The sequence below is a fragment of the Oncorhynchus nerka genome, linkage group LG22, assembly GCF_034236695.1.
Source record: "Oncorhynchus nerka isolate Pitt River linkage group LG22, Oner_Uvic_2.0, whole genome shotgun sequence".
NCBI classification, from domain to species: domain Eukaryota; kingdom Metazoa; phylum Chordata; class Actinopteri; order Salmoniformes; family Salmonidae; genus Oncorhynchus; species Oncorhynchus nerka.
Genome location: NC_088417.1, coordinates 41,327,211 through 41,340,097, shown reverse-complemented (window position 1 = coordinate 41,340,097; position 12,887 = coordinate 41,327,211). Strand labels below are relative to the sequence as shown.

General features: G+C 45.5%; 1 protein-coding gene across 1 annotated transcript in view; it reads left to right on the top strand.

Moving 5' to 3' along the window:
- Positions 1 to 12,887, top strand: part of LOC115105180 (CYFIP-related Rac1 interactor B-like) — a 59,515-nt gene that overhangs the window by 35,570 nt on the left and 11,058 nt on the right. Inside the window, exons 3-6 of the mRNA XM_029626873.2 lie at positions 2,307 to 2,389; positions 2,748 to 2,869; positions 3,119 to 3,224; positions 12,065 to 12,204. Coding sequence (XP_029482733.1) covers positions 2,317 to 2,389; positions 2,748 to 2,869; positions 3,119 to 3,224; positions 12,065 to 12,204 — 441 coding nt within the window. The 5' untranslated portion in view covers positions 2,307 to 2,316. The remainder of the gene's footprint in view (positions 1 to 2,306; positions 2,390 to 2,747; positions 2,870 to 3,118; positions 3,225 to 12,064; positions 12,205 to 12,887) is intronic.

Genomic DNA, 12,887 nt, shown 5'->3' with positions numbered 1-12,887 from the left:
ACTGCGTGGCTACGCACACCTCCAACTCAATCATCAAGTTTGCGGACGATACAACAGTGGTAGACTTGATTACCAACAACGACGAGACGGCCTACAGGGAGGAGGTGAGGGCCCTCGGAGTGTGGTGTCAGGAAAATAACCTCAACGTCAACAAAACTAAGGAGATGATTGTGGACTTCAGGAAACAGCAGAGGGAACACCCCCCTATCCACATTGATGGAACAGTAGTGGAGAGGGTAGTAAGTTTTAAGTTCCTCGGCGTACACATCACAGACAAACTGAATTGGTCCACCCACACAGACAGCATCGTGAAGAAGGCGCAGCAGCGCCTCTTCAACCTCAGGAGGCTGAAGAAATTCGGCTTGTCACCAAAAGCACTCACAAACTTCTACAGATGCACAATCGAGAGCATCCTGTCGGGCTGTATCACCGCCTGGTACGGCAACTGCTCCGCCCTCAACCGTAAGGCTCTCCAGAGGGTAGTGAGGTCTGCACAACGCATCACCGGGGGCAAAGTACCTGCCCTCCAGGACACCTACACCACCCGATGTCACAGGAAGGCCATAAAGATCATCAAGGACAACAACCACCCGAGCCACTGCCTGTTCACCCCGCTATCATCCAGAAGGCGAGGTCAGTACAGGTGCATCAAAGCTGGGACCGAGAGACTGAAAAACAGCTTCTATCTCAAGGCCATCAGACTGTTAAACAGCAACCACTAACATTGAGTGGCTGCTGCCAACACACTGACTCAACTCCAACCACTTTAATAATGGGAATTGATGGGAAATGATGTAAAATATATCACTAGCCACTTTAAACAATGCTACCTAATATAATGTTTACATACCCTACATTATTCATCTCATATGTATATGTATATACTGTACTCTATATCATCTACTGCATCTTTATGTAATACATGTATCACTAGCCACTTTAACTATGCCGCTTTGTTTACATACTCGTCTCATATGTATATACTGCACTCAATACCATCTACTGTATCTTGCCTATGCCGCTCTGTACCATCACTCATTCATATATCTTTATGTACATATTCTTTATCCCCTTACACTTGTGTCTATAAGGTAGTAGTTTTGGAATTGTTAGCTAGATTACTTGTTGGTTATTACTGCATTGTCGGAACTAGAAGCACAAGCATTTCGCTACACTCGCATTAACATCTGCTAACCATGTGTATGTGACAAATAAAATTTGATTTGATTATACCGGTACCCCCTGTATATTGCCCCGCTATTGTTATTTACTGCTGCTCTTTAATTATTTGTTATTCTTATCTCTTACTTTTTTGGAGGGTATTTTCTTAAAACTGCATTGTTGGTTAAGGGCTTGTAAGTAAGCATTTCACTGTAAGGTCTATTGTATTCTGCGCATGTGACAAATACAATTTGATTAGGTGACCGTGAGAGGGCCAGATTGGGAATTTAGCTAGGACCCCAGGGTTAACACCCATACTCTTACACTAAGTGCCATGGGGTCTTTAGTGACCACAGAGAGTCAGGACACCTGTTTAACATCCCATCCGAAAGACGGCACGCTACACAGGGCAATGTCCCCAATCACTGCCCTGGAGCATTGGGATATTTTTTTATTTTTATGACCAGAGGAAAGAGTGCCTCCTACTGGCCCTCCAACACCACTTCCAGCAGCATATGATCTCCCATCTAGAGACCGACCAGGACCAACCCTGCTTAGCTTCAGAAGCAAGCCAGCAGTGGGATATGCTGCTGGCATACCACAATGGCTCACTTTTGCGCTGGGAATCAGATCATGATCATCAGCTCGAGTCATTTGCTATAGTGAGGACAGTCATTGGTCAGGATCTGAACTCTGAACCCTGTTAGGTTCACATCTGAATTTATCCATGTGCATGTACAGGGTATGTGTGACAGAACAAAAAAAGCTAATTTAACAGACCAGTTTGCATATAACGGCTGTTCGTAAACGCTAGATGTAAATGCGTATCTGCAGGGAATTGAGTAAAGCGGAGAAGTCACACTCAGTTGGACTTGGTCTCCGAGGCAGAATGATTCCTGTAAAATGTCCTCTATTTTAGGAGAGGTGGGCTTTTTGGGGACATCTGGTGGGCCAGCGCTCGGTACAGGAAAACCACACAGTGTCTCAGAGGGCCCATCGGGGCACATAGGAGGAACCAGGGCTGCCAGCCCCCTCAATACCACAACACTTGCTACTTCCCACTACTAACAAACCCATACATTTTGTGTACTTGCCTCCACTCATGTTAAACCATATTGTTGTGTTTTCTCCTTTTGTCTCAACAGGTATCGTAACATGGGGAACCTGCTAAAAGTCCTGACTTGCACAGATCTGGAACAGGAGCCCAATTTCTTCCTCGATTTTGAAAGTATGTTTTTGCAGGGGAGGGCTTATTTATTACAATCCCTATCTACACACGTGAACTTCCAATCATACTTATTTTAGCCCTCCCCCTTCTTACCTCTCCTCACCCACAGAGGTTATAGAACCTAATCTCTTTCCCATTTGCATCATCAGCTCTTCTCTTAGCTATGCTGTTATGGTAGGATTGGATGTTCCGAACATGATATTACATTACAAACTACCTTCCACAACACTGAATTTCTGCATTGCAATAACAATGAGGATTTAGCCTAGCCTACTCACCTAGAACCTCTTCACTTATATCTGTAGACTCCCTACCAGACATAGAAATACCCACTTGATTGTCTTCCTGTGTCCACTAGATGCCCAGCCCACAGACGCAGAACGAGAAGTGTGGGAGAAGGTGGACCTGGTGCTGAAGGATGCTAGGGGAATCCTGGATGAACTGCAAGCATACAAGGGAGCGGGTCAAGAGATCAGAGAGGTAAAATACTAAAAGCATCACCAAACCTTCATTCATACAAGGGAGCGGGCCATGAGTCTCAGAGTAGGAATGCTGATCTAGGATCAGATCCTACCCATGTCCATGTAATTGTTGTCATTGTGATCTAAAAGGCCAAACTGATCCTAAATCGGCAGTCCTACTCTGAGACGCTACTAACTAGATCAACTACTAACTCAGGATTAACTAACTTCAGACTTTATTCAACATTTTGTCTTTCCTGTCCCCCAGGCAATCCAGAACCCCAACGACGAGGCGTTACAGAAGGCAGCATGGGTGGCCGTGGTCCCCCTGGTGGGGAAACTCAAGAAGTTCTACCAGTTCTCCCAGAGATTAGGTACGTACCTGGGGCCTGATTTTAGGATCAGTTTCTCCTTATAAGATCACAATTAATAAAGATGACATGGACAGGGCGACCTGGTCCTAGATCAGCACTCCTAGACGCTTGATGCATACAGCCCCTGTTCTGAGCCTCAGGTTAGATATGTAGCCCTACAGAACAACACCCACACCTGCCTGAGACTAGTGATGTGTCCTTCAGAGCTTTGTGTAAAAGGTCAGATACACGCCTGCACTAGAGGTTCACTAGCTACAGCTTCTCTAGTGGTTATATGTAAGATACACACACTCCTCTCATGACCTTAACCGCCTGTATGCGCAATTACATCAGCTGCTGAACTGCAGAAATTAACATGCATAACCACACACACACAAACATGCACAGTGCACACACTCCTAGCCATAATCAATGGGATGCTTGCTTGCGTTGCACTCTGGCTAGATGTGATACCCACCCCCTCCCAGAGCTGAGGACTCCTCATTACCATGGAAAGGAATGTAAGATGGCGCCTGAGAAGAAGGCTTACGTTTTTATGAGCCCCCAGCCGATTGTGTTTTTTTGTTTGTTTATTTGCATTGTTTATAACTTATTTTTTGACTTATTTTGTACATAATGTTGCCGCTACCGTCTCTTATGTTCAATAATAACTTCTTAACACACAGGACTGATTACTCACTACGGACTAGCAAAATCCTTTCTTTCATGACTCTGACGAGCCCAACGCGAAGGATATACTGCTTCCCTCGGGAACAGGCCCCGATCCCCATGAATGTCAGGCTGCCTTCTGAGAATTAGTAGGCAATCGAATAAACCCCCATTTCCCTCCATTCGTTTGCTAGCAAACGTGCAATCTTTGTAGAATAAAATCGACGAGTTACATGGAAGATTAAACTACCAACGGGACATTAAACATCTTATGACACCTGAAACCAATATCAACATACAGCTGGCTGGTTATACGAAGTACCGGCAGGATAGAACAGCGGCGTATGGTAAGACAAGGGGCTCGCCTGAGGTAGAGTATCTCATGATAAGCTGTAGACCACACTACCTACCAAGAGTGTTTATCTGTATTCTTTGTAGCTGTTTACATACATCAGAGGCTGGCACTAAGAAAAGCATTGAATGAGCTGTATTCCGACATAAGCAAACAAGAAAAAGCTCACCCAGAGGCGGCGCTCCTAGTAGCCAGGGACTTTAATGCAGGGAAACTTACAAGTGGGGCAAAAAAAGTATTTAGTCAGCCACCAATTGTGCAAGTTCTCCCACTTAAAAATATGAGAGAGGCCTGTAATTTTCATCATAGGTACACTTCGACTATGACAGACAAAATGAGAAAAAAAATCCAGATTTTTAATGAATTTATTAGCAAATTATGGTGGAAAATAAGTATTTGGTCAATAACAAAAGTTTATCTCAATACTTTGTTGGCAATGACAGAGGTCAAACGTTTTCTGTAAGTCTTCACAAGGTTTTTACACACTTTTGCTGGTCTTTTGGCCCATTCCTCCATGCAGATGTCCTCTAGAGCAGTGATGTTTTGGGGCTGTTGCTGGGCAACACGGACTTTCAACTCCCTCCAAAGATTTTCAGGGGTTGAGATCTGGAGACTGGCTAGGCCACTCCAGGACCTTGAAATGCTTCTTACGAAGCCACTCCTTCGTTGCCCAGGCGGTGTGTTTGGGATCATTGTCATGCTGAAAGACCCAGCCACGTTTCATCTTCAATGCCCTTGCTGATGGAAGGAGGTTTTCATTCAAAATCTCACGATACATGACCCCATTCAATCTTTCCTTTACACGGATCAGTCGTCCTGGTCCATTTGCAGAAAAACAGCCCCAAAGCAGATGTTTATGCTTCACAGTAGGTATGGTGTTCTTTGGATGCAACTCAGCATTCTTTGTCCTCTAAACAGAGGTTGAGTTTTTACCAAAAAATATTTTGGTTTCATCTGACCATATGACATTCTCCCAATCTTCTTCTGGATCATCCAAATGCAAGCAAACTTGGCTTAAGCAGGGGGACACGTCTGGCACTGCAGGATTTGAGTCCCTGGCGGCGTAGTGTGTTACTGATGGTAGGCTTTGTTACTTTGGTCCCAGCTCTCTGCAGGTCATTCACTAGGTCCCCGTGTGGTTCTGGGATTTTTGCTCACCGTTCTTGTGATCATTTTGACCCCAAGATCTTGCTGGAGCCCCAGATCGAAAGATTATGAGTGGTCTTGTATGTCTTACATTTCATAATAATTGCTCCCACAGTTGATTTCTTCAAACAAAATGTAGAAAAAACTAGCCTGTGCAGGTCTAAATTTTGTTTCTGGTGTCCTTTGAAGCTCTTTGGTCTTGGCCAGTGGAGTTTGGAGTGTGACTGTTTGAGGTTGTGGACTGTCTTTTATACTGATAACAAGTTCAAACAGGTGCCATTAATATAACAAAGTAGCCTTGGTCTGTGAGATAAAATCTTTTGTTTGTAGGTGACCAAATACTTATTTTCCACCATAATTTGCAAATAAATTCATTAAAAATCCTACAATTTTCTCATTTTGTCTGTCATAGTTGAAGTGTACCTATGATGAAAATTACAGGCCTCATCTTTTTAAGTGGGAGAACTTGCACAATTGGTGGCTGACTAAATACTTTTTTGCCCCACTGTAAATCCGTTTTTACAAAATTTCTATCAGCATGTTAAATGTGCAACCAGAAGAAAAATAATTCTGGACCACCTTTACTCCACACACAGAGACTCATACAAAGCTCTCCCTCACCCTCCATTTGGCAAATATGACCATAATTCTATCCTCCTGATTCCTGCTTACAAGCAAAAGCTAAAGCAGGAAGCACCAGTGACTAGATCAATAAAGAAGTGGTCACAGGAAGCAGATGCTAAGCTACAGGACTGTTTTGCTAGCACAGACTGGAATATGTTCCGGGATTCCTCCGATGACATTGAGGAGTACACCACATCAGTCATATGCTTCATCAATAAGTGCATTGATTACATCGTCCCCACAGAGACCGTAGGTACATACCCCAGCCAGAAGCCATGGATTACAGGCAGCATCCGCACTGAGCTAAAGGCTAGGGCTTATAAGAAATCCCTCTATGCCCTCCGACGAACCATCAAACAGGCAAAGCATCAATACAGGACTAAGATCGAATCGTACTACATTAGCTCTGACGCTCGTCGGATGTGGCAGGAGTTTGCAAACCATTACAGACTACAAAGGGAAGCACAGCCGAGAGCTGCCCTGTGACACGAGCCAACATCTCCCTGTCTGAGTCTGTGTAATACCAACATTGAAGCAGACCACCATAGTCCCTGTGCCCAAGAGCATTAAAGTAACCTGCCTAGATGACTACTGACCCGTAGCACTCACATCTGTAGCCATGAAATGTTTTGAATGGCTCACATTAACACCATCATCCCAGAAACCCTAGGCCCACTCCAATTTGCATACCACCCCAAAAGATCCACAGATGATAGAATCTCTATTGCACTCCACTCATGCCCTTTCCCACAAAAGGAACACCTATGTGAGATTGCTATTCATTGACTACAGCTCAGCATTCAACACAATAGTGCCCTCAATGCTCATGAATAAGCTAAGGACCCTGGGACTGAACACCTCCCTTTTTAACTGAATCCTGGACTTTCTGACGGGCTGCCCCAGGTGGTAAGAAAAGGTAACACATCCGTCACGCTGATCCTCAACCCGGGTGTCCCTCAGGGGTGCGTGCTCAGTCTTCTCCTGTACTCCCTGTTCACTTATGACTGTACGGCTAGGCACACCATCATTAAATTTGATAATGACACAACAGTGGTAGGCTTGATCGTCAACAACAATGAGACAGCCTATAGGGAGGAGGTTAGAGACCTGGCCATTTGGTGCCAGGACAACAACCTCTCTCTCAACGTGATCAAGACAAAGGAGATGATTGGACTACAGTAAAAGGAGGACCGAGCACACCCCCATTCTCATCGGCAGGGCTGCAGTGGAGTAGGTTGAGAGCTTCAAGTTCCTTGCTGTCCACATCACCAACAAACTAACATGGTCCAAGCTCACCAAGACAGTCATGAAGAGGGCACGACAAAATCTAATCTCCCCCTCAGGAGACTGAAAAGATTTGGCATGGGTCCTCAGACGGAAAGGCACTACAGAGGGTAGTGCGAATACTGGGCCAAGCTTCCTGCCATCCAGGACCTCTATACCAGGCGGTGTCAGAGGAAGACTCCAGCTACCCTAGTCGTAGACTGTTACATTTACATTTACATTTAAGTCATTTAGCAGACGCTCTTATCCAGAGCGACTTACAAATTGGTGCATTCACCTTAAGACATCCAGTGGAACAGCCACTTTACAATAGTGCATCTAAATCTTTTAAGGGGGGGGAGGGTGAGAAGGATTACTTTATCCTATCCTAGGTATTCCTGAAAGAGGTGGGGTTTCAGGTGTCTCCGGAAGGTGGTGATTGACTCCGCTGTCCTGGCGTCGTGAGGGAGTTTGTTCCACCATTGGGGGGCCAGAGCAGCGAACAGTTTTGACTGGGCTGCGCGGGAACTGTACTTCCTCAGTGGTAGGGAGGCGAGCAGGCCAGAGGTGGATGAACGAGTGCCCTTGTTTGGGTGTAGGGCCTGATCAGAGCCTGGAGGTACTGAGGTGCCGTTCCCCTCACAGCTCCGTCAAGCACCATGGTCTTGTAGCGGATGCGAGCTTCAACTGGAAGCCAGTGGAGAGAGCGGAGGAGCGGGGTGACAGAGAACTTGGGAAGGTTGAACACCAGACGGGCTGCGGCGTTCTGGATGAGTTGTAGGGGTTTTATGGCACAGGCAGGGAGCCCAGCCAACAGCGAGTTGCAGTAATCCAGACGGGAGATGACAAGTGCCTGGATTAGGACCTGCGCTGCTTCCTGTGTGAGGCAGGGTCGTAGTTGTAGAGCATGAACCTACAAGAACGGGCCACCGCCTTGATGTTAGTTGAGAACGACAGGGTGTTGTCCAGGATCACGCCAAGGTTCTTAGCGCTCTGGGAGGAGGACACAATGGAGTTGTCAACCGTGATGGCGAGATCATGGAACGGGCAGTCCTTCCCCGGGAGGAAGAGCAGCTCCGTCTTGCCGAGGTTCAGCTTGAGGTGGTGATCCGTCATCCACACTGATATGTCTGCCAGTTCTGTTCTCTCTGCTACCGCACGGCAAGCGATACCAGAGCGCCAAGTCTAGGTCCAAGAGGCTTCTTATCAGCTTCTACCCCCAAGCCATAAGACTCCAGAACAACTAGTCAAATGGCTACCCAGACTATTTGCAGCCCCCCTCCCCCCCACCACCTCTTTACACCACTTCTACTCTCTGTTGTTATCGCATGGTCACTTTAATAACTCTACCTACATGTACATACTACCTCAATTTACCGGTGCCCCCCCTCTGTATTGGTACCCCCCCTGTAATATAGTCTCGCTATTGTTATTTTACTGCTGCCCTTTAAGCACTTGTTACTTTTATCTCTTATTCTTATCCCCCAACAATTTGAACAGCATTGTTGGTTAGGGGCTCGTAAGTAAGCATTTCACTGTAAGGTCTACACGGCGTATATTCGGCGCATGTGACTAATACAATTTGATTTGAGAGAGAGAGAGAGAGAGATGCTAGCCTAGCCTAGTGCTGTCTGCTTACCGGTGACCAGCAGTCTGTCCATTGCTGCTTCGCCGACCTTAACCCCTTAATCACAGTGGCGAATGGCTGTGACTGCAGTCAGTTAATGAACACAGTGGGCAACAGCCCACTAAGGCCATGTTGTGTGTGTGAGTTATATAATGAAGTAGGTCGTCTCCCCACACATCCGTCCGTCCGCCCCACTGCTCTGACTCCGGGGGCCACCTTTGCCTCAGCTGCCTCCTGCCTGACATAAGAGATGCTCGCCGACCTTTTCCGCAGGCCGGCTCGGCTGCAGACAGACAGAGAGGATGGCTGCTGGCTGAGAGATGGCTTTATCAGACCTCTCTGTGTTATTACCCCCCAGAAATGTATGTTCCCGAACATTAGAAACTACCTTCCACAATATTGTAACTGTGTCACTCATCATTCAGGTTTAAGCACTTTAAATAGTGCACGATGTAGCTTAATTACTCAATAAATGTTAAGCTTCCACCAATAGAAGTGTTCAGGACAGGAGTCCTTTGACGGCAGGGTTGGAGTGAATACCTGCCAACCCTCTAACCCTCCCACCCATCCCCTCCTCTCCCAATGTGAACAGAGCTGAGCAGCGCCTGCCTAGTCTACATGCCCACATTCCGCTCGCCTGCTCTGCCGTGACCTGAAGGGATCAGACGCGCCCCCCCCCAATCCTCCAGACTCCAGACATGGTAGAGTGCCTCGATTCAGATTCAAGTCCTAAAAGCAGCCCCATCTCAACTTCTGTTGCATCACTAAGGCCATTTTTAACTAGACCTCTCCTCCTCGCTGCAGCAGAAGCAATGCGCTGTCCCAAGCAGATGGGGGGGTCATTACAGAATAGCCAACATGCTCAATTTACTGGACTGCACTGCCAGCTCGCAGTCCGCCTCTGCAAAAACCTCTGTCTGATCTCTGTGTGTCTGCGGATCTCTGTGTGTCTGCGGATCTCTGTGTGTCTGCGGATCTCTGTGTGTCTGCGGATCTCTGTGTGTCTGCGGATCTCTGTGTGTCTGCGGATCTCTGTGTGTCTGCGGATCTCTGTGCGGATCTCTGTGTGTCTGCGGATCTCTGTGTGTCTGCGGATCTCTGTGTGTCTGCGGATCTCTGTGTGTCTGCGGATCTCTGTGTGTCTGCGGGATCTCCGTGTGTCTGCGGGATCTCCGTGTGTCTGCGGATCTCCGTGTGTCTGCGGATCTCCGTGTGTCTGCGGATCTCTGTGTGTATCTTAAGAGAGAATCATTTTGTCTGGTTTATAGCGGTGTGTATTATGTCCTTGTGCTCTACTGTAAGTGGTAAGAGTTGTAAATGGATCAGAGTCACGATTATGTACAGCCAGGTGGAAGGTGGTGTTATTGTGCAACCAGATTACACTGTGTGTGTGTTTGGCTCATCCGGGTTATGTCATTATATTAAATCTGGTTGTCTTAGTGAGTCTAGACTGTGAAGGCTTCTTCACTTTCTGACTGCAGCTACATTTTCCCTCATGGACGGTTTTGCCATTGTTTATTTATTGTGAGCATCTTGGTGCTTTTGTTGGCTATCTTGAGACATGGAAATGCAAACGGAAAAGCATTTGGGTGTCTACTGCGTTAGCTCACTCACCTCATTTACAGAAAGGCAATGTTGGGAAATGCACAGCTGGCCAGGATACTAGTGGGGGAGTGATTTTATATTTTCCATTACCTAGCTTGTTACTACAGAACTGTGTAGTTTACCCCATTAAAGTCATGTAAAGTCTTCATATTTACTTACTGTCAAAACAATGGCAGGAAGCCTGGATGAATGGAGCACATCCCACGTCTCTCATTACAATGAGATAATTAGACTTATGTGTCATCTCCATCTGATTAGGTGATCTTTCCATCCCCTTCCACCCCAACCCCTAGAGACAGCCCTTCCCTTAGTCACTTAATGTTTACATGTCTGGCATTACTCATCTCATATGTATATACTGTATTCTATACTATTCTACTGTGTCTTAGTCCGTTCCGCTCTGACATCGCTGGTCCATATGTACAGTTGAAGTCGGAAGTTTACATACACCTTAGCCAAATACATTTAAACTCAGTTTTTCACAATTCCTGACATTTAATCCTAGTAAAAAATCCCTGTCTTAGGTCAGTTAGGACATAATGTTCCTGCCTCATGATGCCATCTATTTTGTGAAGTGCACCAGTCCCTCCTGCAGCAAAGCACCCCCACAACATGATGCTGCCACCCCCGTGCTTCACAGTTGGATGGTGTTCTTCAACTTGCAAGCCTCCCCTTTTTCCTCCAAACATAAGGATGGTCATTATGGTCAAATAGTTTTATTTTTGTTTCATCAGACCAGAGGACATTTCTCCAAAAGTACGATCTATGTCCCCATGTGCAGTTGCAATCCGTTGTCTGTCTTTTTATGGCGGTTTTGGAGCAGTGGCTTCTTCCTTGCTGAGCGGCTTTTCAGGTTGTGTCGATATAGGACTTGTTTTACAGTGTATATATATACTTTTGTACCTGTTTCCTCCAGCATCTTCACAAGGTCCTTTGCTGTTCAACTGTATACAGTCGTGGCCAAAAGTTTTGAGAATGACACATACTCATTTCCACAAAGTTTGCTGCTTCAGTGTCTTTAGATATTTTTGTCACTATTGAATACTGACGTATAATTACAAGCATTTCATAAGTGTCAAAGGCTTTTATTGACAATTACATGAAGTTGATGCAAGGAGTCAATATTTGCAGTGTTGACCCTTCTTTTTCAAGACCTCTGCAATCCGTCCTGGCATGCTGTCAATTAACTTCTGGGCCACATCTTGACTGATGGCAGCCCATTCTTCTTGCTTGGAGTTTGTCAGAATTTGTGTGTTTTTGTTTGTCCACCCGCCTCCTTGAGGATTGACCACAAGTTGGGAGGTCTGGGGAGTTTCCTGGCCCAAAATATTGATGTTTAGTCATTAAAACGCATTTTTCTACCGCTCCACACATTTCACATTTCAAACTATAGTTTTTGCAAGTCGGTTAGAACATCTACTTTGTGCATGACACAAGTCATTTTTCCAACAATTGTTTACAGACAGATTATTTCACTTATAATTCACTGTATCACAATTCCAGTGGGTAAGAAGTTAACATCCACTAAGTTGCCTGTGCCTTTACCAATACAATTTGATTTGATTTGTGTTACAGAGGCGGCGCTGCACAGCCTGCTGGGAGCCCTGACCAGCGCGACGTATGACAACCCCACGCAGAACCTGGAGCGCGAGCAGGCTCTGGCCAAGCAGTTCGCCGAGATCCTGCACTTCACACTGCGCTTCGACGAGCTCAAAGTACGTCCCATGACATCTCTGTCCGCCATTTACTCAATTTAGCCCAGAGTCCCCACATTTCCCTAATTTCATCCATCCCTTGTTGTTATCCTAAGCTATAGCTTTGTGTGGTGCTGTTGTTGGCATCGTTAAGTTGTTATTATGTACACAGTGTACATATTCCTTCTGATAACGTGCGAGCTAACTCTCGCTGGCATAACGAGGTGTTAATACCCTGTTATTTAGGTGTTAGTGCTGTACACCATGAAGCCTCAGCCAATGAACAGATGATACAACTTGGATCCTGTTTAGGGAGGACTTGGTTTATAATACTGTAGTCTACACCAGTGGTATTTTAACCAGTGGTAACTTTTTCAGACCATTTTTTTCCGACAATTTCTGGGGCTGCAATTGTTTTTGCAATAATTTCTTGTGGCCCCACCCTACCCCATCTATAATGACACAACATTAAAATGGGTACTTTTCAATTTTTCAATTAACAAATTCAATTCATTCTCATTACTAATTACATTTTAAACTCTTATCAAAATGAAAAGAAACCAATAAATACATAAAATTTGAGAAAAATAATTGTATTGTCCCATACAATAATCTGTACTCTTATTTATATATATATATAAAAACAATTAAATAAAAAAATATGGGGCATTTTGGTTGACCCCATTGCAGTTCCCCCCCTGACT